Source organism: Cnephaeus nilssonii, assembly GCF_951640355.1.
Source record: "Cnephaeus nilssonii genome assembly, chromosome: 10".
Taxonomy (NCBI): Eukaryota; Metazoa; Chordata; class Mammalia; order Chiroptera; family Vespertilionidae; genus Cnephaeus; species Cnephaeus nilssonii.
The window spans coordinates 49,891,443-49,918,835 of record NC_137081.1 but is presented as its reverse complement, the minus strand read 5'-3'; the positions used below and the strand labels follow the sequence as shown (position 1 = coordinate 49,918,835).

General features: G+C 36.6%; 1 protein-coding gene across 1 annotated transcript in view; it reads right to left on the bottom strand.

The window, feature by feature from the left end:
- SCN9A (sodium voltage-gated channel alpha subunit 9) overlaps positions 1 to 27,393 on the bottom strand; it is a 133,709-nt gene that overhangs the window by 39,563 nt on the left and 66,753 nt on the right. Inside the window, exons 6-17 of the mRNA XM_079782446.1 lie at positions 25,865 to 25,956; positions 24,681 to 24,887; positions 22,724 to 22,787; positions 20,734 to 20,875; positions 18,071 to 18,277; positions 16,238 to 16,522; positions 14,058 to 14,429; positions 11,181 to 11,310; positions 9,505 to 9,743; positions 7,300 to 7,473; positions 5,223 to 5,579; positions 3,659 to 4,135 (exon numbers count right to left, since the gene is read on the bottom strand). Coding sequence (XP_079638572.1) covers positions 3,659 to 4,135; positions 5,223 to 5,579; positions 7,300 to 7,473; positions 9,505 to 9,743; positions 11,181 to 11,310; positions 14,058 to 14,429; positions 16,238 to 16,522; positions 18,071 to 18,277; positions 20,734 to 20,875; positions 22,724 to 22,787; positions 24,681 to 24,887; positions 25,865 to 25,956 — 2,746 coding nt within the window. The remainder of the gene's footprint in view (positions 1 to 3,658; positions 4,136 to 5,222; positions 5,580 to 7,299; positions 7,474 to 9,504; positions 9,744 to 11,180; positions 11,311 to 14,057; positions 14,430 to 16,237; positions 16,523 to 18,070; positions 18,278 to 20,733; positions 20,876 to 22,723; positions 22,788 to 24,680; positions 24,888 to 25,864; positions 25,957 to 27,393) is intronic.

Below are 27,393 nucleotides of genomic sequence, written 5' to 3'. Positions count from 1 at the left end.
GGTCAGAAGGTGGGAGGGACACTTAGCATATTAGCCTTTTATATATATAGCTATTTTACTTCATTCTGGAGTGTACATTTAACTGTCTGTTGGAACAAGGGAACCTGCCTATCTGAGAGCTGATACTAGAAGAAGATAGAAAAGTCTTCATAAAATATAATGAGAAAATAGGGTACTCAGTCATAAAAGACAGGGTTTGTTTGTTTTGTTTCATTTTTTAATGTGGAGGGGGAAAGAGAGAAAGTTATCAAAGGTCAAAAATATTCTTTCCCCCCTGTTCAAAATGTTCAAAATGCAGGTTTTTTCAAAAAATATGTTTTTATTGATTTTAGAGAGCAGAAGGGAGAAGAAGACAGAGATAGAAACATCAATGATGAAAGAGAATCATTGACTGGCTGCTCCTGCATGACCCCTACTAGGCATGGAGCCGGAAACCTGGGCATGTGTCCTAATAGGGAATCCAACCATGACCTCCTGGTTCATGGGGTGACACTCAACCACTGAATCACACCATCTGAGCTAAAATGAAGATTCTTTTTTAAAAGTATATTTTTATTGATTTCAGAGAGAAAGGGAGAGCAAGAGAGAGATAGAAACATCAATGATGAGAGAGAATTATTGATTGGCTGCCTCCTGCACACCCCCTACTGGGGATTGAGCCACAACCCAGGCATGTGCCCTTAACTGGAATTGAGCCCTGGACTCTTCAGTCCTCAGGCTGATGTTCTATCCACTGAGCCAAACTGGCTATGGCAAAAAATGCAGATTCTTAAGCAGCCACTGAATAAAGATAATGATATCTCAAAAGCCTGGATCAAAAGAAGCCAGGGTGAATTTAGGTTCATTTCCTGTGGCAATTCAATCCATCACAGTGGCCATTGGGAACACTGCAAATAATGATGCTGAGCTGGCATCCCAGTTTAAGGCGGGGAGACTTCAAAGGATGTGGCTGATAATGGAGGAAATAAAATGGAGTTAAGCATTGCTAAGAAAGTCACTTAAAATAGAGTTGGGTGGTCACTGAGGAAGTGGGGTCTATGCATATCTCATGTGTCAGTTCTCAGAACTGCTATTGAGTTGCTAAACTCAGCTCAAGGCCAAGCCATAACCACCTGGAAAAGCAACTGCTTCCTGGACTTAACTTCCTCCTGGTAGTTTCTGCCAACCTCATTTGCATATTGCAACTAACCAATCCCAATTAACCTAGCCAGCAATCCTTTATTTACATGGAGGACCTAAATGGAAACTGCACTTGTTTTTTTCCTTTAAAAACCCTGTCTTTCTTTGTTCTCTTCGGAGTGCAATTTGGATTGCTACCAGAATCTGTGCCTACAGGATTGCATTCCTTTTTGCTCAAATTAATGCTTATTGTAAACTTCTTTGGTTAACATGTCCCAGAACAGGAATTTGTAACAAGCTCCCTGTGTGTCTTTACACACTAAAATTGTGAACCACAGATCTATATCATGCTACCTCTTTTAAATTTAATCAGTAGCAAGTAGCTCCTTACAGTGTGTACATGCCTACTCAATTTCATACCCATAATAATTATTAATTGGGAACTTACTCTCCAACAGGAACTTTTATAATTATTAACATACATTCCTTAATCTTCATTACAATTTTAATTTGTATATGAGGAAACAAAAAAAGGGAGAGGTTTGAAATTCTCAAGAGTTAGTAAATATCAAAGCTAGGATTTAGGGCAAGTATTCTAACCATACCTCAAGGTAGTGCTTGAGACTTAAATAACCTACTTATATAGAATCAGGCATTATTTTTTTTGCTGGCTAATCAAGATTTGTCTCTTGGGCAAGGTTCATCAAGAATATGGCAATCACTATTTCAAAGCTATCTCCGACATGAAAAGATAAAAAAGTTATAAGGAGGGAATAAGCAGTTAAAACATCTGGCAACTCAGGTGGGAGTTGAAGATTAGGGGAATTAGAGCAGAGGAGTTAACAAGAAAGGGTAATAGAAACATTTTAGAAAAAGGAAATCAGCATTGTTTAGTGGTTCAAATTGAGAAAGGAAACCAAAACCAAGTGGTAACTAGAAACATTTAAATCTCAAGCAATTGGAGAGACACTCTAGACATAGGGTTTCACAGTTGATGACCACTTAATATTATCTCTAAGCTATTTCCTATAAATCTTGAACTTTTATTATTTCTCAAGTCCAGTGTATAGTCAAGTAGATTTGAATGTACACAAAATGACACACTCTGAGAAATGTCATGGAAAATGTTTCATAAAGACCAAACTTCAAAGTCAATAATTTTAAATGAACTTCTTTTAGATGGTAATGATGATGAATTCAATAATAAACACAAAAATCCACACCTTTTGAATTTTGGAGATATCACTTCTCCTATGGAAGGTTTTAAAAATAAAACATTTTATTTCTTACTTTGACACCCTGGAAATAATTTGTTTGACTACTTAGAAACATATACTCCTAATTTATTTAATTATCTACTTAATAAGTATCGAGCATAAGTATCGAGCATTTACTATGCACCTAGCACTGGTCATATGGCCAGTGTACAGACACACACACACACACACACACACACACACACACACACACACACACACACACCTGTGTATCTTTATTCCAAAATCCACTATAAATTCATGGAGGTCAAGTTTAATATAGGGTTAAGCAGATAAAGGCATTTGGTAAATACCTGTCAAATACTTTCAAATGTGATCTAAAGAAAGGAAAAATATTAAAGTGATATTTTAAAAGTTTAAACAGATGCCATTAAATGCTCTGTCATAAAAAATCACTTATGATTATTCTATTTCATATTAATAAAAATAGCTCAATAATACTTTGAATATATGCAAGCAGGTGTAGGGAAGGAGCATGCAAAAAGTTTTAATTAGAGATTCCTGTTCTCAATGAGTTTATAGTAGTCTTTGATGCATACAATCATTTCTCAAAAAAATTAAAATACAAGAGTAAATAATAAAAACAGGAAGAAGCATAATATTGTGGGGGGTTCAAAATGAGGAGAGATCACAGCTTCTTGAGGAGAAATCAGAAAATATGTAATTCTGAATACTTTCTAAGCATTTTATATGTGTTAATTCATTTAACCCTCATCATTCCTACAATGTAAGGACTAATAATTTTAGTGATGGGGAAGCTGAAGGCTATGTCTTTAAAGATGTGTATAGGAGACTTTGGGGGCTAAGGATACTTCAGCGGAGTGACATGATTAGGACTGAACCTCAGTAAAACTAATCAAATCAGTAGACTAGGAAAAATGGAGGCAGAGACACCAGTAGGGACTCTACTTGAATGGTTTTGGCAAGAAATAGTGAGTTCAAAGGCAAAGGTGATGGAGAGGAGCAGTGGATTCAAGGGACACTGTGGAAGAAAACTGTCCATGACTTTATAACTGCTAATGAACTGGGGTTGAAGGAAGGTAAGATTTAAAGATACCTGGTACTTTCAAATCAATAATTATGAACCACTAAGTAAAACCTTACCAGATACACCTTCAGGAAGCTGGTTGTAAACTTGTGCACACAAAAACTACCCATCAGTATGCAATATGAGAAAGAACTTATAACACAAAAATCTGAAATTTTGATTCATTTCATATGAATTAATAATATGAAACATAATGTGTATAAAACAATCTTACCCCTTTGCTGTATTCACTATCTGAATCACTGCTAAGTTCCTCAGTGTTCATAATTTCCAAATCAGATTCTCCAAGTGCAATTGGCACAGTCACTGTGAGGCTGGGATTATCAATAAATGGCTGAAATTCACTTTCTTCCATCAAGTATTTGTCCGTGTTCCTTCCAAAACCACTTATTTTATCTTTTTCCTTGTGGAAATCGTGATCTTTGTTCATTTCAGCAAGTGTACGGTTAGAGATATCATTTTCCTTCTTGCTATTTAGATCTCCTGCTTGTCTTGTCTCTTTGGAAATCTTTGGCCTTTTGGAAAATGCCATTAGAATAAATTCACGTAACTTCTGTTTCATGTAATTTATTCCCTTCTTAATTCTGGCCACTGCAATCTGGAGGTTGTTTGCATCAGTTTCCTCGTCACTTGCTGTAAGATTGTCTGAACTAAATGAGCTCAATAATAAAGCCAGAAATAGGTTGAGGACCTATATCAGGGTGGGGGTGGGAAAAGAGGGAGACAGGAAAAAAAGAAAATAAGTACGCTTTTCTGAAATAAAGGTAAAAATCCACCCCAGCAATGAAGAATCCTGCACTTCTCCACTCATAGACAAGAACATGTGATAGGGGTAGATGAGAGGTGAGACTTGTCATCAACCTCTCCTTAGACCAGCTCCTGTGAACTCTGGGAGCTCAGCCATACCCTTGAAGGACTAGACTGGCCGAAGGCGCAAAGAGAGCACTCCCTTTACCAATATCATTATCACTCTGAAGTTCATTCCTGCAGCAGGAAGCCCTTGGTCAAATTTCCTTTTATGGACCTAATAAGCCCCACTAATGTTTTCCTGCAGTTAATATATGTTACCAGTGAGAAACAAGTAGAACAAGAAAACTGTGACTACTGACTATTGCGCCGAAGTAACTTAGGCCAAGTCACTTTTCCCAGAAGATAAATGTTACTTGTTGCAACAAATGGAACATGTCATACTTGCAGACCTCCTGTAATAAAATATTCTGTCCAAGAATTGTGCCAGTTTGCAACTTAATGAAGTTTTTAAAGCAGAGAAAAGGGTTTGCCCATTGAACCCAATTCAAATGAGATAATGGCATTAGGATCTGGGTGGCTTCAATGCCAATCATTTTGGCCCTCGATGAGATTTAAAAGAGGTCAGGACAATTATCCCTGAAGCAAAATCTTGTTTGTGTGCAAAACCATTTCTGTTGTTCTTCCCTGAGGTAGGGTCTAGGTGAACTCAACATTGTAAAAAATAAGGATTCTCACAGAGGACTGAAAATGTGTAAATTCTATTGGTTAGTAATCAACTTTGTAAATTATGCTTCTTTCATCTTTCATTAGCAAAATCTTGTAAAAAATATAAGTATGGGTTAGCTGGCAGGAAAATTAAGACAATATTTCAGAGTCTTTCCTGTTATTCGTATATTGAAATAATCAATGTTCTATTATGATTAATAGTTTTAGTTCTAATTAATTCTAAATTATAAAATAACTTGTCATACCCTCATATAACAATTTTCCATGGAGAATTTTAAATGTGTGAACTTCTGAGTACATACCACTAGGTTTCCAATGACCATGACCATCATGTAAACAATAAGGCACATAGCTTGACCAGCGACCTCCATGCAGTCCCACATGGTCTCTATCCACTCTCCACACAGCACACGGAACACAATCAGGAAGGAATGGAAGAAGTCAGTCATGTGCCAACGTGGGAGTATACAGTCTTCATTGATTTTGCAGACACATTCTTTATAGCTTTTACCAAAGAGCTGCATGCCGACCACCGCAAAGATGAAGACGATGATGGCCAACACCAAGGTGAGGTTTCCCAGGGCCCCCACTGAATTACCAATGATCTTTATCAGCATGTTCAGGGTTGGCCAAGATTTTGCCAATTTGAAAACTCGGAGCTAAAAGCAAACACAAAGCATAATATTAATTATTATGCTAAGTTTTAATGTTTCCAAGCTTGAATTTTATTCCAAATATTAAATTCTAAAATATTGTCATTACCTAGCAAAAAATTATTTGTATTTTTAATTTTAATCTATTTACAGTATTTCTGTTATTTTGTTATACTTGCTCCAATATAATGACCATATGTTTTTAAGGAAGTGTGTAATTTTAGTTCAAGATTGCTATGGATGCCTCTTGACATGGTTTCAGATATAGAGTTAATAATTTATCCTTAATTCTATTTTCTGATACTTTTCATAAAATTTTAATGCGGACATAGGGATAAAGTCCAAACTGTTAGAGAAAGAAGCTTTAAAAAGTCTTTACTTTTTTTTGTATTCTTGTTATTAGACAACAATTGTTTGGGGAACAATTACTTAATTTTTAATTATCAAATCCACAAAGTATTGAATATATTGTAATGGCTGAAATTCTTTAAACCATAAGCTTTTTACTGGGAAATAAATATTGTCCTACAGGGTAAAGATATATTTTCTATTATACTAGTATAATGTAACTGAAAATATTTTTTATTATATTAATAATAGAGGCCCTGTGCACGAAATTCGTGCAGTGGGGGGGGGAGGGTGTCCCTCAGCCAAGCCTTCACCCTCTCCAATCTGGGATCCCTCTCACAATCCAGGACTGCTGGCTCCCAACTACTTGCCTGCCTGCCTGCCTGCCTGATTGCCCCTAACCACTTCTGCCTGCCAGCCTGATCACCGCCTAACTACTCCCCTGCCAGCCTGATGGACGCATAACTGCTCCCCTGCCTGCCCGATTGCCCCTGTCTTCCCCTGCAGGTCTGGTCACCCCAACTGTCCTCTGCTGCTGGCCTGGTCACCCCTAACTGCCCTCCCTTGCCAGCCTGGTCGCCCCTAACTGCCCTCCCCTGCAGGCCTGGTCGCCCCTAACTGTCCTTCCCTACAGGACTGGTCTCCCTCAACTGCCCTCTCCTGCTGGCCCAGTCACCCCTAACTTCCCTCCCTTGCCAGCCTGGTCGCCCCTAACTGCCCTCCCCTGCAGGCCTGGTCATCCCTAACTGCCTTCCCCTGCTGGCTTGTTCACCCCTAACTGCCCTCTCCTGCAGGCCTGGTCCCCCCCGCAACTGTCCTCCCCTGCTGGCCTGGTCACCCCCAACTGTCCTCCCTTGCAGGCCTGTGTCCCCCCAACTGTCCTCCCCTGCAGGCCTGGTCCCCCCCAACTGTCCTCCCCTGCTGGCCTGGTCATCCCTAACTGTCCTCCCCTGCAGGCCTGGTCCTCCCCAACTGCCTTCCCCTGCAGGCCTGATCACCCCTAACTGCCCTCCCCTGCTGGTCTGATCACCTACAACTGCCCTCCCCTGACAGCCATCTTGTGTCCACATGGGGGTGGCCATCTTTGACCACATAGGGGCGGCCATTTGTGTGTTGGAGTGACAGTCAATTTTCATATTACCTCTTTATTATATAGGATATACAACTGAATACATCTTCAAGATCCTAAAATTAAAAATCCATGTGGCTTTGAGCTCCTAAAGTGCATTAGTTACTGAATTAACTTTATTTTATTAGATATCAGGACTTAATCTTCTCTTTTGATTCAAACCTCCAAAATTTTTTAAATAATATTAATCCAAAAACAAAGAAAATATTTTTACATATAGAATATAAGGTAAGGTTAGTCTATATTTACCAGTCTGAATGATCGAAGAACTGACAAGCCATCCACATCTGATAGGAAAAGCTCTACTAAACTTAAAGTCACAATAATGCTGTCAAAAATATTCCATCCTACTTGAAAATACTCATATGGATCCATGGCGATTAGTTTTAAAACCATTTCAGCTGCAAAAATCCCAGTAAAGACCTAAGTGAAAAAAATATAATGTTTTTATGGTATTATTAGAAGGTATAGAATCAACATAATGATAATAAAGACTTTCTTTAGCATTTACTGTGCATTGGTCAGTGTGCTATGTATGTTTTTATCTCATTTACTCCTATCAACTAGGAATGATTCCTCCAGTTCTAATGCAAGCATTGAAGGGGTAAAAAGTGCTAACTCTCCTGTCATCTCTCATTATCCTTAGATAGCACTGGAGAAAAGCATGTTAAAATTCCAGATAAATAAAACTTTCAACAACTAACAGTCACTCTTTGCAAAAAATTTATGTGGTCGAGGAGTTATTCTGGAAGAAAATAAAAAGAAAACGTGGATACTGAGATTTTGAACCAGTCTGTATTGGGGGTCTGACTACTCTTAGAGTAATAAAGAATATGTTGACTCACTCTTTAAAGATTTATTGATAGAAGAGGAAAAAGTGTTTAATTGACACAGTGGCAGCTAAAGCAAGACTTTCAAAGCTTTGACACAAAAGTGCATCACAAAACATCATTAATTCATGACATTGGTATCAAAGGACTCACTTAAAAAGGCAATAGTGAAAGACTTGTTCATGTATCATTCATTACAAGGCATAATTTGACTCAAAGAAACTGACCAGGAAATTTCAAAGGGAAATGGTTAGGTCTATAACTACATGAGTCAATTCTAAAATAATGCAGCATCAAGAAGTCAGGGGCACTCAGACTTGGGCTGTGCTAATAGATAGGAAACATAGTGAATGCTTTTTGTGTTTATAGTGGTGCAGTCAACTCAACAAGAAGGTATTGATTTTCATGATGTGAACCTCCAACAATTAGAAACTAGGTAATCCTGTCTTTTTCTAAAGAGGAATTAAAGGGTCGAAGAATGCTAACTCAGAAAGCAAATGGGGTACAAACATTCTGACTACAAAAATCTGTAAGCAATTTGGAAGAGAAGACTGAAACACACTTTCGCTTTAAAGATCAACTGGTTTAGAACCAAGGCAAAAGCGAAATTCCCCGATACAGATATTCACAAAGGCATCCAGATGATTCATATTTATGAAGAATCATAAATTGGGACCCTTTGGCCGTGAAATAGAACCTCTGCCTGCTTTGTGCAGATTGTCAGAAAGTAGTTTTTTTGTTTGTTTGTTTGTTTCTTTGCAATAAGGTGTTAATTAAGCTAGAGTAAAAACCAACACTACACATTTAAAAGATCATTTAGCACTGATTTTCCTAATTGGATCCTATACCTTCCTGAAACCTGCAGGTCACCCTGTCACTTGTCTCTTATGTCCAGTTCAACCATTTTGGTTCCATAGTATTCTTATTCCTAAGGCTTGTTTCTGCTGATTGATTGAAAGCATGATGATAATGATGATGATAGTAACCACAGGTTTAATTTGCTGAGTACTTACTGTATGCCAGGCTAATAAATTAAGTAGAAAGTTTAATCCTAACCCAACAATGTGATAAATGAATTATTATCATCATTATATTATAAATGAAGAAATAATATTATTTAATAAATGAGGCATTATATTCTACAAATGAGAAAATTAAAGATTATAGAGATTAACATATTTGTACAAGGTCATATAATCAGTAAGAGGCAAAATCAGCATTCAGTCCAATATTTTGGGATTCTAAAGGCCCAGACACTTCACCTATTATATCAAAACAAAGCATCCATAGTTTTTCTGAAAATATGTGGGGTATGTACTTTCAAGGAAGTTGCAATGTTATTATAAAATGGGTAAGAAAGTATCAAATTTTCCAAGTATTAATTCCAAGACACATACTGACAGAAAAACAACCCACTAATACCTCCAAAAATGGTGACTCTTTATGAAAATAGTGTTATTTATAAACCTCAACACTATTGCAAAATTATTTAAAAATAAGATCTATCACCAGAAACATGACTCTGTACAATGATTCATATTGTGAATTCTGAATTTGCATAATTACCAAGCTGTGTATCCTTCTAACTTAAAGAACAAAAGAGAAATGATTTCAAGTGACTCACCAAATTCCCCACAGTGAGCACATTTTTGAATTCTTCAGTCATTGGGTGATGCTCCATGGCCATGAACAACGTGTTTAACACTATGCAAATGGTAATAGTAAGATCTACAAATGGATCCATTACAATAACATACATAAGCTTTTTAAATTTTATCCAGAATGGAGAGCAATTCCAGATCAGGAATGTGTATGCAAATCTGTACCACCAAGGTGGACATTTTTGTCTGGACTCTTCAAGTTCTGGGAGGAACAAAACAAGAGAACATTTGTATGTTTTATTTCTAAATAAATCAGCAGTACTCTTTCACAAGTCTTCTGGTGTAGACTTTACAAGTTGAACAGTACTGATTCCATGAAATCATAGCATTATTACGTAAAATGTAACATTACATAGCATTATTGCATAAAGATGAAATAATGTAATTTTATTTTAGAAAAATGTAATAACCCCATCAGATGTTCATTTACTAGACCAAGCCTAAGTGAGGGGAAGGCAGTGAATTTAGTGACTGAAAACTGATACAGCATCTCTCAGAGAAACATGTACCTAATATGTGATGGTAAACAAGACAACCAACGTTTTCTTAAGGGAAAATATATATTTTCCACCGATATACCTACTTCCCTCTGTATCCTTAATCCCATGAAAACAATAGGATAATTATACTGTCTCCAGGAAAAGCTTTTGCTAGTTCATAGGTGAAAACAATCCCATAACAAGGAGACTGGAAATAATTTATGGAGTGACTCATACAATTGATATTTCATACCATTTAGTCCACTTGCTTCTCACCTTAAATTTAGGAGGTGGATGGAAACTTTGTTGGTGAGGTTGTAGCCTTTGGAAAAGGTAGGATCTGGAGCATATTTTGGGGGGAGAAAATGGGAGCCAGCACATTATAAAAGTTGTCACCCTTTGACTCCTTTTTTAAAAAATATATTTTATTGATTTTTACATAGAGGAAGGGAGAGGGCTAGAGAGTTAGAAACATCGATGAGAGAGAAACATCAATCAGCCGCCTCTTGCACATCCCCCACTGGGGATGTGCCCGCAACCAAGGTACATGCCCCTGACTGGAATCTAACCTGGGACCCTTCAGTCCACAGGCCGACGCTCCATCCACTGAGCCAAACCGGTCAGAGCTGACTCCCTTCTAATGCATATGAGATTTTAACCACTATTATTGACATTATATTCTCTAACCTACTTTTTCTAGAGCCTTTTCACCATAATTTTAAGAGATGTCATGGCACATGTTAACATTTTACAATTTTATAGAATGTGCTCAGAGTAAGAATTTATCTACATCTGGAAGTATGTATCATTTTTTTTTTACATATTAGAGGGATGATAAATTCAGAGAGAGTAGGTCAAGTTTCTAAATTACATAATGGGAGAACCACACAGCTCTGGGTTAACCTAGGTTCTTCATTAATTACCATTAAGCTATTTATCTTTGAAAGATTGTATCATCCAATGCCTGTCTTTAATCACAAATAATTTTATCCATTTTAAGCACATAAAAATGATCCCATTAGTGACCAGTGCTTATTTTTCCATTGCTTATGACCACTTTAAAAATTCTTTGAATTCTTCCTAAGAACTTCATGTACTGACCAGGATGTATTTGAATTTCATTTGAAAATCTGTATACCGAAGAGAATATTATTACCTACCTTCCACAGTGTTTGTCAGTATGCTTGCCCTACTCATCGCTCTTTGTCTGAGATGGGGATCATTCATCATCTCTTCAGAAAGGAGATAAGAACTGGAACGTCGTTTTTTATGTATTTGGTTGGTTGTACCCTAAAAATATGATTAATTAAAGTTTAAAATATAGAATTATAATAAATTATACGCATAAAATAAAATCTTGCTTACTCAGCTGTAATGCATGATTAAAAGTAGAGACAAGATTGCTCTGCTAAATCCTGGCTCTGCTACTTACTGGCTGCATCACAGGAGAGTTATTTGACCTCTCTCTGTCTCAGTTTGATCATTAGTAAAATGGGGATAATCATAGTACTTGCCTTATATTCTTGCTATGAGGAATAAAGGAATTAACTCAGAAAATAAAAAAATTAAGTAAGCTGCTTTTATTGTTATACTAGAGGCCCGATGCATGAAATTTGTGCAAGAGTAGGCCTTTGCAGCCGTGGCTGCCTGGATCCCTCCCTCGCAGCCACAGCAGCAGCCCCGGCTTCATCCCGGAAGGACATCTGGAAGGACGTCCAGTCTAATTAGCATATTATACTTTTATTATTATAGATTACTATTACCATCTCTATCTTTCTGCTCTCCAATGAATTCAGGTTGTTTTACCATGTAAGAGTCTTATATGAAAACAGTCCAAGACAAGTGTCCTTGGGGTGTGTGTGTAAAGGGATAGAATCTCAGTATTCTCTGATAAATCTCTTTAATTATTCTTTGTTGAGGTAACAGCATTAATGGAGGTGATTATAATGATAGTTTTTTATTGACAAGGAAGAGCTCATCCGAGTATATGATGATAAATTACTCAGTGTGAGGAGGACAATTAAGACTGATGGGAACTGTAGCAAAATAGAGAATTTAAGCTCCATCTAAAAGTGGTGACCACTGTTTAGTTCAAAGGATTGCTGCCATGCAGGAATATGAGCTCCGTGTTACCAGGTATTACTCATTTTTATGTGAAATACCTTATTTCTCAATCTTGGCAACTAATTCAAAGTTAAAACACTATGCCAGTTCAGAGCAGGACAACAATACAAACACATATGCTCACACACATACATATATGTAAACAGCTATACAACTCTCCATTTATCATCACTCAATCCCTCTATCAATCTATCTTCTTGTGTATTATGTATATATGTGTACATAATGTGTACACACACATACCATTTACAAACATCTATGTATAGTTGTAGTATTGTAAATTTGTAGAGTTATTTTGGTACATATATATGTATACCAAAACATAGACACACAGGCATAAATATGCCCGTGTGTGTATGTATGTATGCATAGTATATGCACGTTCTCAGACATATGCATATCTACAGGTGGCTTTTTATAGAGATCACTCCATCACCATGTTTTCTCTGATAGTCTCCACCTTCTGACTTTATAGAAGCAGAGACTTCCTTTTCGCCAAGTCAGGACAAGAATTTGTTTCATCAACAATTGGAATGAACAATTTCAATTGTTTAATCAATAATTCAAATGAAATGAAAACATTTCATTTAAAAACATGAAATGATCTTCAAAACGAATATAATCTTTTCCAGATAACATACATCAAAAAGCAAAACTCAACAAGGATCTGCTTCCACAGAAACTGAACATGCGTGTTTGATAAGGAAAACTGCCTTGACAGAGGGCCTCAAGCTGTGTCATGCAGCACAGAGGTCACATGTGACCTAAAAGCACATGCATTCATTCAAACTGAAATATGTGTGGCCATGGCTTTGATGGAACTTGATTCTCACTTGAAATGCTACATTGTCTGCAAATAGGAATACATGAATAAGTAGCATGAGTTCAAAGCTTGTTAGGTTAGTCAGAGACCTTGCTGGTATTAGTAAGGCAGTGAGTGGCCTAAAGAGGTAACCTGGAAACTCCAGAAACTAGACAGATCTCACTTTCAAACCTAATCAGACCCTTGAACCACTTAGCGATTCCTAAACTCCAGAAATGGTTGCTTTGGTTTTCTTTTTATGTGTGTGTTTGTATTCATGTGTGTTCTGATGTTATATTTTTATTCATGGACTCCTGATCAAGGAGTTTTTTTTCATTGAAAACAGTAAATTTCACTTATGTATGGGGGGAAAAAAGCAGAGCTGTTTTATTTCTATGTTACCACTATGGTGGTTTAGAGCACAAGCTCTGAAACAGAGGGCCTCTGTTTGAACTTTTCAACTGCCATTTATTAGCTTCATTTCTCTGTGCCTCAGTTCCCCTTTGTCAAGCAGGGACAATACCATCACCTCATAGGGCTGTTGTGAATACTAAGCACATGTTTACTATTCTTATTACTATTATTAACAACTCAAATAAGATCCCTTGCATTAAGGTATAATACATATTAAGTAGTAACTTGAAAAAGATAGCAGAAGGTAGCAAATACTCCAAATTTCCTTACAAAAATGGGACTTATCAACTAATATGATCAGCATTATCATTGCATTTTCTATGCTGACATATATCATTTATAAATTGTTTTATAAAGGGATGATTTATAATCTTCAAGTATAATAATAATAGGTACTAAGTACCTTTTTCAAAAATTGCGTCTTATAGTCAGTCAATCATTATGTTGTGCACCTGAAACTAATGTTAATATATATCAATTTTACCTCAACTTTTAAAAATGGGGTTTTAAATATCTTCGAGTGATATGCCCATAGCACATAGTAAAAGGATTAAGTTAGTGAGTGAAAGGTGTGCTTCTACCAAGTATTGCAAAATGCAGAGCCATTCACAGGGCAGAGAAGGCCCTTCCAGCAGAAAAGACTGACTGATGCAAGACCAGGGCCGAGCCATGCCTGAGCTATTTAAAATGTCCTTACACTGTCATCAGAAGTTGCCTTATCTATTATCACCTCTGGCAGAAGCTGTCCATTGGGGAGCATGAGGGCTGAGGGTCCATCAACCAGGGAGACCACACCGTTGCAGTCCACTGCACTGTTCATCTTCCCGTTCACCGGCAGCATTGGGGGGGACCTACTGGCTTGACTGATGTTGCTGCTGCGCCGCTCCCGAGGTCGGCGGGGCACGAACAAGGAGCCCCTTCTGCTCTCATTGTCTCCGAAAATGCTGTGCTCATCATCGGCAAATTCAGTCTCGGATCCATTATCTTTTCCTCGACCCATGAAACTAAAAAGACTTGCTCTGCTGCTGCGCCTTTGAGGAAACAAGGAGCCACGGATGCTCAGCGGTGACTGCGGAAAAAGAAAAGATGACACGTATCTGCTGAAGCGCCTAAAACAGAAGTGCATTTCACGTAATTACCACCGAGACCATTGACCTGAGGGCCAGTGGCTCGACATTGGTTGAAAAGAGACATATTTCAAAACAAAGCGATTAAGCAAGAAGACAACTTCTTCCAACCAAGGGACAGAAAGGCTGGAAGAATCCATCCTTTCAGAACCAGGAAAATCACTTGCTGCTGCACAGCTCTCTCCTATTCTGGCCTGGAGTGGCCTGGAGTGACTTGGGGTAGACAATCTCTTAAGCCATCCATTTTGCTCTAAAGGACATATTACTTCAAAAAATAATTTGATATTGAAACCTGTTATTTAGATTTTAATCTATCACTCCTAAAGCTCTATAAGTATTAAACTCTCCTGATTTATTTATAAGCTGTATGCTTCTTTGCATTCCGTTGCTTGGAACTCTACCTTACATATTGACAGCTCAGTTAAGGCATTTTAAGAAAGACCTTTTAATACTAGTAAGCTTACAAAATCATAAAATATTAGATTTTGGAAAAGAAGTTGCCCAATACCAAAGAGGGGAAAAGTTACATTTATATGACTCATGTCCAGGATAAACATTCAGTTTTATGTGTCTGTAGACCAAACTGAATGCATTTTCTTTGGAAGTATCTAATTCAATAAATGTCAGTTTTTACTATGTAAAGGACAAAGTGGCAGGCATAGGGAGTAATAGAAAAAATGCATATAACAAGGTCTGAAGGCAGGGACTATATCTTTTGTTCCTATGCATGTCTGACAGGGTCTTGCAGGCTTAACTCTTAGAAGCTGGGAAATTGAAATGAAGACATAGAAGAGAAGAAGAGTCAGTGTGAGTGGGGCACTGAAAAAACTGATTGAGGGCAGTGGGGAGGACAAGGGGAAACTTGGGGGATGGGTGGCACCTAACTAATGGGTGGAGAATAGGTAGCACTATGCCAGAAGGAAAACATGGAAGAAAATGATCCCACTTAGAGAAAACTACATGTGCTAAGTTACAAAGGCATGAAAGTACGGGGCATGTAGTGAGAGTGGAAAATCATGGTGGGCTCCGTGTACCTGAAGGTACAGTACAGAGAGGTAGGAGATAAGGCCGAATAACATGTGGGTGTTGTTCTCTAGGCAGTAGTTACTCAACAGAGTTTTTTCCTTTATTTGATTTCAGCAGAGGGACAGCTTTGATTTAGAAAAATTATTTGGAGACATTGTACAATGGAAAATAAAAATGTCAAAGAGAATTGAAGCAATGGTTTATCTTGGAGATTTGCAGGCAGAGAGACCTGAAATATGGAGGTTTCAGTGGAAAAAGAAAAAAAGGGCAAGATAAATTCCACATGAGCAGAAATAACAGCCTATGGGACTAGATGTTAGTGTCTTTCCAGCTTAGGTGACTGATATTTGGGTGATATATTACCTACAGTGTGGAAGAAAAGAGAAAATACTAGTCTGAGGTTAGTTTATAAGCAATATAGGCATTACAGACTGAATAAAAATGTACTTTTTTAGTGTACTCTTTTCATTTCTACAATGGTTCTCACTAATATATTGTGTTGAAGATGTGTTTGTTGGAGAAGATATGACAATTCCAAAACTATAAGCTCCTTACAAACTAAATGGAAAACTATGTACATCCATATTCTTCCCATAAATGCCCATTAAAAAACATACCAATGAGGTCACTCACTCTCCTCTCCTGAGGTCTCTTCCCTCAGAATAGAGCATTCTGCTCAATGATCCTAACTCTGGTGACATGCATTTGATAATGTCAGTGGTACCTGGTTAGGGGTAGACAATCTCTTTTCTTGGGCTCGCCTGTGGCCTTCAACACCAAGGTGGGAACTTCTTCTCTTGATACTCTCTTCTGATTCCGAGTTGGACAATTTCTCATCATCTCCCTTTTCTCCCCCACTGGAAAGCTTTTGATTTTTTTTCTTTCTTCTGTTTCTTCTTTCTTTTGCACTTTTAGAACTCAGTTTAGATGTTTCAGAAGAACTCTCAGAGAGGCCCATGATCCGGCTTCTCCTCATACTGGTATATTCGGCTGCTGCCTCCGCTATTGCCTGTTGGATCCAGATGTCACACATACAGTGAGTCATTTCCAAAGTTGGGGAAATGTGATGATGGGAGACCTCTCTACCATGAATTTAATTATATTGTGCATATAATCATGTCCCTTGTATGAGAAGAAATGTCATTTTCTTGACACTATGATCAGAGATCTTACTAGTACAAAGTATGTATTCATTGCTTCTCCTGCACTATAACAAAGTGCAGTTCTGTTCTGGAATTAAACTATTACATAGTATTACTATATTTATAGTAAAGTAACTTTAATAATACATGTGAAAGTTTTACTCGGTAATTCTGGGACATAAAGCATAAACCATGTGATAAGATAATTTGCATATCTTGTTCAGATAATTAATGCAATAGTATCAAAAGGATCAGGCCCTTTATAGCTTAGTGAAGAGTAAGTTACCTGAAAATTAAAATTAATTATCACAGAATGATATCCCAAGAAAATGAAAGAGACTTCTAGGAGTTCCCTAGGAAATTCCTGAGATAACCATTATAGAAAAAAATCCTTGTAAAATTTTGGAAGATATATTGTGAATAAAAAATAAAAATCACTAATAATCCTACACCCCCCAAAATAACTGGTATTACTATTTCTTCCAGTCTTTATATAAGTAATTTTTAAAATTTTTATGTCTTATACTCAATTTTATATTCTACCACTCAATACATTGTTATAACAACACCTTTTTCTGTCATAATATTCTTAAAACACATAATTCTATGGTTCAAAAATATTCTAAGGTACAAAAGTATCATAACCCTCTTAACTATTTTCTAATTTTTGAAAATATAAATGCTTTCTGATAGTTACTATTATTAAAATACTGCACTGAACATTTTTTCTGCATCAAGTTTCTCTGCATTATAGGTTACTACTCTCTCTTCAATAGGTTAGATTCCTTGAAGAGATTTAACTAGGCAAACCATCAAATGAGTGCTAAGACTTGCAGAATACTTGAAATTTTAGTTCTTAGTACAAACCTTCTCAAACTTTTCCACTAAATTACCCCTTTGGAGAGAGGATTAAGGAGAAATCCTTAAAAATTTGTGACTTAGCCCAAAGTGGCCACAACCATAAGTATAATTTTTTTAATAGCTCACATTTTTATCTTAAAAATCTTTACATTAACAAAAATTGGTACCCATTTTTCTTTCTACCTATAGAGTATCTGTTAATATTAACATTAAAATAATTTCTCCTAAACCTTTCTGTACAAATTTTCTGGGGAAATACATCATGTTTTAGGACTTTGCACAATGCCCCAGACACTGAGGAATCACAGGTAACAGGTTTAGGAGAAACAGAACATTCTCTGTGCTGATTATGGGGGAAAGTGGACTGGGTCAGACATCAATTGTAACTCAATCCGGAATTGGTTCCTTTGACCGCACCAGAATGAAGATTCAGTTTATATAAAGGAATCCATTAAGGAAAATCGCCCTGGGGAAGGTGGAGGATTGGCCACAGGGCCGCTGTGTTCCCTCTGCACTTCTACTTCTAGGAAGAATTTTAAGCCAAATAACAATACCTCAGCTTCTTCTTGCTCTTTTTTAAGTCGATCTAACATCTGTTGAAATTCTAACTCTTTCTGCCTGGCTTCTTCAATATTTGCCTGGTTCTGTTCTTCGTAGGCCATGGCAACCACAGCCAGAATCAAGTTTATTAGATAAAAGGAGCCCAGGAAAATCACCACAACAAAGAAGATCATGTATGTTTTCCCAGCAGCACGCAGTGTCTAGGGGAAAATGGAAATCATTATTTTAATAACAAAAAAGTATTTTTGGTAAATGGTTTCAACTTGAATGACATATTAAGCAAGGGCAAATTGGGAAGTTCTGCATAATCTCATGTTATCAAACTATAAAGGGATAAAATTATATCTTCATGGAAAACAATCAGTATTAAAATATATACTTTTTAGTATAAAGTATATAACAATTAAACTTGTACTGAAATTAGATATAATTCTTTATTATTATTAAGTAGAATAATCCTGAAAAATTTTCTCCAGTCTAAAAATGACTCAAAAAACTAACTGCTTTGTTCATTTTTAAATTATAGGACTAGATAAATAGTGCCTTTTAATTTTAAAATTCGTTCTCTAACAAGAAATATTTGCGATGATGCATTTTGTTCATAAAAGATAGATAATCCCATCATTTGAACTTATTTATCCATATTATGCTTATTTTTAATTAACATTTACTAAAAATTTAACAATAAAAATTGTAAAAATAATTCAAATGGTATAGATATTAAATGAAAAAAAGTCCTATCTCTTATGCCTAGTTACTCAAATCCTTTTTCTATCAGTTAATGTTGTCTTATCTTGGATAAATTCTTAGTATGTAGTGTAATTGTTAGCTCAATAGGTATATTCACTTTAATTTTCATAGAAATTCCCATGTTACTCTCTCCAGTGGTTCCCAGGAATATCTTCCTCTACATATCTTAGTCAGACAGTATTTCTCTTTTGATGTACATTTTCATCTTTGTCATTCTGACAGGTAAAAAAATCTATGCCACTTTTAATTTGCAGAAAAGGTGAATATCTTTTTGCATACTTAAAAGTCATTTATATTCCTTTTTTCCTTTATATTTGTATTTCCTTTCTATATTCATTTATAATATTCTCAGAAATTAAATAAACATAAAACAGGCCAAAAGAAGAATCTGTGGCACATTGAGAGAAGTTTTGGTTATCCTATATAATAAAAGCCTAATATGCAAACTGACCGACCAGAGGAACGACTGGTCTGGGGGCAGGGCCAGCGAGCGGGTGGTGCCAGGCCAGCCAAGGTGGATGCCAGTGGGCAGAGGGAGGGACGGCAATCAGGGGGCAATGACTGGCAGTGGCGGAGGGGCGATCGAGGGGTGGGGCCGGCTGCTTGACGGCCACTCACTGGCCAGTGCTGTCCCCCAATCGCCCAGCCCGTCACCTCCAGCAGAGGGAGGCCAGATTGCAGCTTAGGGGAGCGGGCCTAAGCCATCAGCCAAATATCCCCAAAGGGCTCCTGGTCTGCCAAAGTGCGCAGGCCGGGCTGAGGGACCCCCCCAAGTGTATGAATTTTCATGTACCTCTAGGTATTTATAATACAGAATAATCATTTTTGGTCTCCTTCCTCTTGGGGAAAAGATAGAGCCCAAAGGCCCAAGAGGATCACAATGAAGTTAGGGGAGATGACCATGTGAATTAACAATTGCAGTACAAGAGATAGATTCTTTAAACTGAATAATCTGCAAAGGGCATGCAGGTCTAGAGCAAGGAGCAATTGAACTGGAAGAGGAGAATTTAGAGAAGTGAATTGAGTCTTTAACTCTTGTGTTAATTTGCTAGGCTGCCATAACAAAATGCTACAGACTGGGTAGCTTAAACAACAGAAATGTATTTCACACAATCTGAGGGCTGGAAGTTCAATATGCAAGTGTTGGCATGTATGAACTCCTGAGGCCTCTTTCCTTGGCTTGCAGATGGCCACCTCCTCACTGAATCCTCACATGGCATTTTCTCTCCATGTGTGTGCATTTCTGGTGTCTCTCTTGCTCATGTCTGAATCTTCTTTTCTCAGGAGACCACCAGTCAGATTGGATTATGATGCACCCTAATAGATTAATTTTAACTCAGTTACCTTTTTATAGGCTCTAGCTCCAAATATAGTCATTCTCCTCATATGAATTTGGAGCCATGCAAATCGCCCCTCTGCCACTGCTGGTCACTGCCCCCTGATAGGTACTGGGAGTTAGGATTTCAACATATGAATTTGGAGGCATGCAATTCAGTCTATAACAATTGTATATGGGAGTTCAAAAAATAAAGCATGGTGAGCATAGAACAGCCTGGGTGTTAGGGCACTCCAAGCAGAAAGGCACATGAGGAAAGCATAGTTTGTTCAAGAGAGGTAGGAGAGAATATTACATTATATTTCTTGCTATTTACTTAGGGTATTATGGGATGCTACATTTACAAAGGGGGGTGGGGGAGATTTAGAGATCAAATAAGTCCAGGAAAGATAATAAAGTAATTTATCATTCAAGAACTATCCATTTAATAGTGCTGGAAGCAGAAATGTTTAATTTTAGTAATAAGACAATAGAGTTTTCTCCACTCTAAATTGAATAAGACATCACATAGTTAAAGCAGGCAAGAGCCATACATCAGATTACGCAATGAATGTTTCTCTTGGCACTCACCTGTTGGTAAAGGTTTTCCCAGTAATCCTGGGTCATTAGCCTAAACAAGGCTAAGAAGGCCCAACCGAAAGTGTCAAAGCTCGTGTAGCCATAGTCTGGGTTTCTGCCTCCTTTCACACATATGTACCCTTCTGGACACTGACTAAATGAGGAAAGGAATAACAAGTCAGAGTGGCTTCGGGATACAAGCTAAATAATCTACAGAAAAGTGGGAAAATTAATTAAGAACACATTTTTTTGGAGTTAGGAGGAACTGGGTTTGAATCCTACCCCCTACTATTTACTAGTTGATAAATTAGTCAAATTACTTAAATTTTCCAAGGCCAGTGCCTTCTTTCTGTGAAAACAAGATAATAACACCTATCTCAAATGGTTAAGATTCTTATTAAGTTTAAAGAAGATAATGTATGCAAATTACCTAGCCTAGTCCCTGCACATAGATAAATAGTAGCTGCTATTACATCATCATCATCACCATTAAAACTTAGAAACATACACCAGATGCCATATAATAGTTATTGTATCTATAAAGACTGATATAGGCTTCTAACAAAACTGTGTCTCCCCCCCAACCCCCACCTTTATTATTCTTGGAGTGAATCACAATCAAGAATAGTCAAAGCAGCTTGGCTGGTGTAGATGGGTGGTTAAGCATCGACCCATGAACCAGGAGGTCACTGTTAGATTCCAGGTCAGGGCACATGCCCAGGTTGCAGGCTCAATCCCCAATAGGGGGCATGCAGGAAGCAGCCAATCAATGATTCTCTCTCAACATTGATGTTTCTATTCTTTTCTACCTCTCCCTTCCTCTCTCTAAAAACAATAACATATATGACATACACACACACACACACACACACACACACACACACACACTGAGTGCCAGATTATTATGATCTCTGAATGCATAATAATCTGGCCACTCAATGTATATCCTATATAATAAAAGCTAATATGCAAATTGTCCCCTCGACCAGCAGTTTGACCAACAGATAGGCCAGCCAACTGCCCATGTCCCCTACCCCTGGCCAGGCTGGCCGGACCCCACCCATGAACAAATTCATGCACCGGGCCTCTAACACACACACACACACACACACACACACACACACACACACACACACACACTCACACACACACACACACACACACATATGCTGAGTGGCCAGATTATTATGCGTTCAGAGATCATAATAATCTGGCCATTCAGTGTATTATATATATTATTGTAAAGAATATACATATATATGTAAAGAATAGTCAAAACATAGCAATTGTGTAAGATTTGTAGCCTTAAGACTATTTTCCTTCCTCAAACTGGTGGATTGGTATGTATGATGCCAAATAAACAGTGTTCTGAGGTGTCTTTGGGAGCAGCCACCTCATCACCTTTATTTTTATGTTTCCAGTGCATATATGCCCTGGTGAAGAGATATCTATCTGGGCAGAAGGAGATCAAGTACAAAATGCTGCAGCAGAAATAAAGTTGGTGTGCAGGAGAAACAGCAAGGTGGATATTTGCATTAATATGAGATTCTTAAAATGTCTTTACCCAAGCCCATGGGATCCATTTTTTTTTTTTAGAGTGCCCCAAATGTCACTGCATTCAGTCACCTATCAGTCACACTTGATTGGAGAATGAGAATTTGAGGATGGAAAGAAAATTTGATTTTCTTCAGAAAGAAGCAACGCTGGAAAGTAACCCACCAAAGTTTGGTGGGGTTTACTGGAAATCTTTTTTTTATATTGTCTTAAGGCTTATATGATGTATATCTTGTTTTTATTTAAACACTACCTCCAAGTTTTATGTTCAAAGGTATGTAGTAATAACAATGAACCGTATAAAGTCTGAACTCACTGTGGGGGCAGAAGGAATTAAATGGTGCAATGAAATATGTAAAAACAATATGAATCAAAGGTTCTTATTAGTAATCTGAATATGTTTTTCCTTTTTTTTTAAGTCTTTACACTAAAAACAAATACTACGTACCCTGAGTCTGTGCTGTTACCACAAAGGAGAGCATCTTTAGATCCCTCCAAGAAATAAAAATACTCTGTGTGGGAAGAAATTGAACAGTAGAAGGTTATGGAGGGTAAGCTGCAGCAGGCAAATTAATTAATATAGACATTCACACACATTTAGGCAATATGCATTTATTATTTATTTATTTATTTATTTATTTATTTATTTATTTATTTATTTATTTATGTATTTCTCATATAGTGTCCCTCAAATATTTATTGATGGGCCAGGCAATGAACGGTGATACACATGATAATGAACATCTCCTCTCTAAGCCTATATTTCAGAAGAAAATCAAGAATAATGTACAGAACTGAGGCAAATGATTATGGAATAATATTTTATTGTTGGCTTAGCTGTCCCTCATGTGTAAAGGCAATAATTTACACACTACAAAATTCAGGGACTCTTTCTACTTTTTTTGGAAAAAAAAATTGCTTGAGACCATTTCAGAAGGTTTAAAAAAAACTCATTCAAATTCCAAACTCAGTAATGGAACCAAGAATAAGAGTAAAAGGACTAGTAAAAAAAAAAGTTGTTTAAATAAAAGTTGTACATTGATTCACAAGAGTATGTAAATGTAAATAATTTACCATAGATATGTTACTTTTATGTCATATGAATTGAGGAATAAAATTCTTTGGAAATTGGAAATACAATGTAAGATCATATTAACAAAAATTAGAAACAAAAAATAAAGATAAAAATGAAGAAAAATATGCTAAATTCTTCATCAAAAGCCTGTAGTAAAAGAAAATTACATTTTATTTGCAAACCTTTCGTTTTCTTGTTTTGGATTATATCTTTATTGTTTTTTTACAGTATTTAAATATATTAGCTACGTTTTATTGGCTTTTATCTTCCCCAGTGAGTGGACAAGTAAAGTAAAAGAAAATGATGTATAGAATTCTTTATTATCCAAGGAGAATCCTGACCTTACTCCCTGATCTCCTTCCATCACAGGCACATACATTTGAAAGGTTTCTCGACTTACAGCCCACTCTGAGTCTAATGATCTTTAAGGTTTATGCATTCATGCAGGCAACATCATACAGACACATTGCAAGTGTGAGAAAGCACAATCTTGCTAGATCTCATTCTCACCCAAACTTATCAACAGTTCTGGTGAGAAAAACTGTGTTAGGGATAAGTTGTTTAGAAGACATACAGTTCGTGCTTTCTGTAACATACTCTAAAATACACTTGTGAATTTAGCAGAATTCTGAGACAATGTGTGTAGATCATCTGATATGGTACCTTTAGAACTAGCTCTGATAAACTAAATTTTGATGTGATGCATTAATGAGATTGAAGAAGCCATTAGAAAGAACTGTAAAATCCGTCATTGGTTATAATATAAGGTTAGTGCTGATAAATCTGAGTAAACTATTTTGCTGTATGGAACTGTTTAGAAATACTATCAAGACATTCATTTTAATATGTAGTAATTGATATATCATTATATTATAACTAATAAAAGTATATAATACTATTATAGTTATAAATATAATATACATGTAAATATAATTATATTCTCACATAATAAAGTACACTATAAAATAAACATAGGTAAAGATTATACAATAAAATTAAATACATAAAATATATCTTATGATGAAATGTAAAAGTTAATAGTATTAATTCATAGCTAAATTGATTTCTCTAGAGCAAATTTATTCTTTTTTATCTTATAGAAATTGAGAATTATGAAAGTATCTCATGCTTCCAATACCAGGACTGCTAGAAAGCTTTGAACCAGGGAGAGTGATTAAAAATATAATATGATCCAAATTCACACTGTAGCAACTTTCTACATATTTGAATAATTTTGAAATAATTAAAATGAAAGCAACATTTAGCCTTCAACGAGATCAATGCTTTTAGCTTTATTTCAACCTCTGAACCACTGTAGGGACAGTCGTACCTCTGTAGAGCTCTTCATCAAGGTCGTCCAACGTGCTTGATGTTTCATTACTTTCAAGGGAAGCCCGCAGACATTTGTGCTTCAGGCTGCCCATGAAGAGCTGCAGGCCGATCAGCGCAAACACGCTCAGACAGAACACCGTCAGGATCATGACGTCTGAGAGCTTCTTCACAGACTGGATCAGGGCCCCCACGATGGTCTTCAGGCCTGAATGCAGAGGGCGTGAAAAAAAGGTATTCATAATGAAATAAAGTTTCTGAATGAGAAACAAACAAACACAGCTTTCCTGGAAACGCATGCATTATATCAAGTCAGTGACCTTAAACAGCCTAACTCAAAAAAAGCCCACTAGGTCAAAAAGGTGGATTTGCTGGTTTTTATATATTGTTTCCATATATTATTGCAAACAATTAAAAATTGTAAAATATTTCCAATGAATAACCACATTGTCAAAATAAAAAATTTGGTTGCTCAAACCATATCCACACTCACTTGTAAAAAAATAATTTTTTAAAAGTGTCAATTCAGTAAATTCTTGTCAAACAAACCATTTCTCTATATACTAGTACTAAAACAAAGAGGCTGACTTGCAATGTATAGTGACAACTTACTAATTTTCAGTTAAGAAATGGTTTGTTGAGAAAAGATAAAAGAAATATGTCATGCAATACCTTCATGCTGATATTTTCTCTCTCTTTTCTTAACTCTATGAAAAGCAATGTAAACAAATTGAAATTTTCATTCCTGAATCAGTCAAATGGGAAATGAACTGTTAGACAGGAGGGAAAATTTCAAGTTGAGATGTGAGCCAAATGGCCATCTTCATCCTCTAAGACCCATGCAATTGATTAAACTCAAAGGCTGACTTTTAATAAGGTTTCTGAAAAACATAAGATTCATTAAATTTGCATAAGAGAAAGTCTTTCTTGTCTTTTCTCCAAATGATCAAAGTCAGCCCCCGTGTTTAACTCTCACCTGGAATGACTGAAATTGTTTTCAATGCTCGGAGAACTCTGAATGTTCTCAACGCTGAGACATTGCCCAGGTCCACAAACTCTGTCACATATCTGCAATAGGGGAGTTTATACACAAACACAGTGACAACACACACACAAACACAAAGAACAACTCCCAAATAGTTGGAGTTATGAGTGGCCTAATGCTTCACACCAATCACTTCTTACCTGGGATTACAGAAATAGTTTTCAAAGCTCTCAACACTCTGAAAGTTCGAAGAGCTGAAACATTGCCTAGGTTTACAAATTCTGTTAAATACCTGTAGAATTAAATCAGAGTTATTCAGAATTTAGATAGAGTCTATGATACTTACCTTTGCCTTTAGTCAAGGTATTTCCCACATTTGGAAAGTCTTAAAAATATAGTTCTGCAAACCTTTTCTTTCCTATCATACCTAATTGAATTAATATAGATCTTATTTGACATATTTGGTGTGAGCAAAATGTAAATATATTATTAAAATGGTTTTATACACTTAAATGCCTAAATAAACAATAACATGCTTCAGTTATTAGATCTCAACATTATGGTAATATAGATATTTAATAATCTTATAAAACATCAGTGGCAAACCTGAGAAACTGTAAGCTAAGTGAAAGAAGCCAGACACAAAAGGCTACATACTATATGGTTCCATTCATGTGAAAAGACTACAGTAGACAAATCCATAGAGATGAAACATAGTTGAGTGCCTTCCAGTAGCTGGGGGGGTGGGGGTTGAATGGAAGTGACTGCTTTTTGGGGGTGATGAAAATATTCTGAAATTAGAGAGTGGTGATGGCTGCACAACTTTGTGAACATACAAAGAACACTGAATTTTATACTTTAAAGGAGTAAATTTTATGGTATGTATAGTCTATTTCTATAATAAAGGAGACACCCCCTGAGAAGTGGCAGCCTTGGGTGACACAATGTTGTCTCACCAGCAAGTGGTAGGTACAACTGCAGTCATGTGTGATCATGAAAGGAGGGAGCTTGATGGACAAGGAGGTGGGACAGGGGGTGAGGGAACCAGAGTCCAGAAATCTAAAGACCCTTCGTTTTTGTCTAAGTTCTTTTAATGAACATCCACTACCTGTACATCAAAATGATAGAGCCAAAAATATTCTATCTAGGTTTGAGATTTAAAATTTTTTTTAAATGTTTCTGACATATTTTGGAAGAAAGTAACCATGTGAATAAATTACAATTATATGTTAATATTTTTCTCCTTGAAAATAAACTGTGGATGCATGTGTAATACATATACAATGCATAATGTTAGGTTTAATATGCAGTGACAGCCCTTATAAAATATACTAGTGGCCTGGTGCACGAATTCGTGCACATTGAAAAAAATTAATTAGAATATTTTAATATTGCTATTCGCCCTTTCTCTATAATAGAAGTGTCAACTAAATTCATGATCGACAATGACAGATCAAAACACATGCATGCGACTGGCACCAGAGAGAGTTTTATATGGCTTTATATGTACTGTGCATGCGCGAGTCAACTTAGCCTTTTATAGATATAGAACAAACTTGATTAATTAGACCTGCTTTCTGATTTAGCTAAACTTTTTCCAACCCAGTGAAGCACTCCAACTTCTCTTTCAGGTAATTGTCAGCAACATAGCAGTAAATATCAACAAGAAGCACATTATTATTATAGATCACGCAGGGAGAATAAAAGGTAAAATATTTAACTGCAGCAG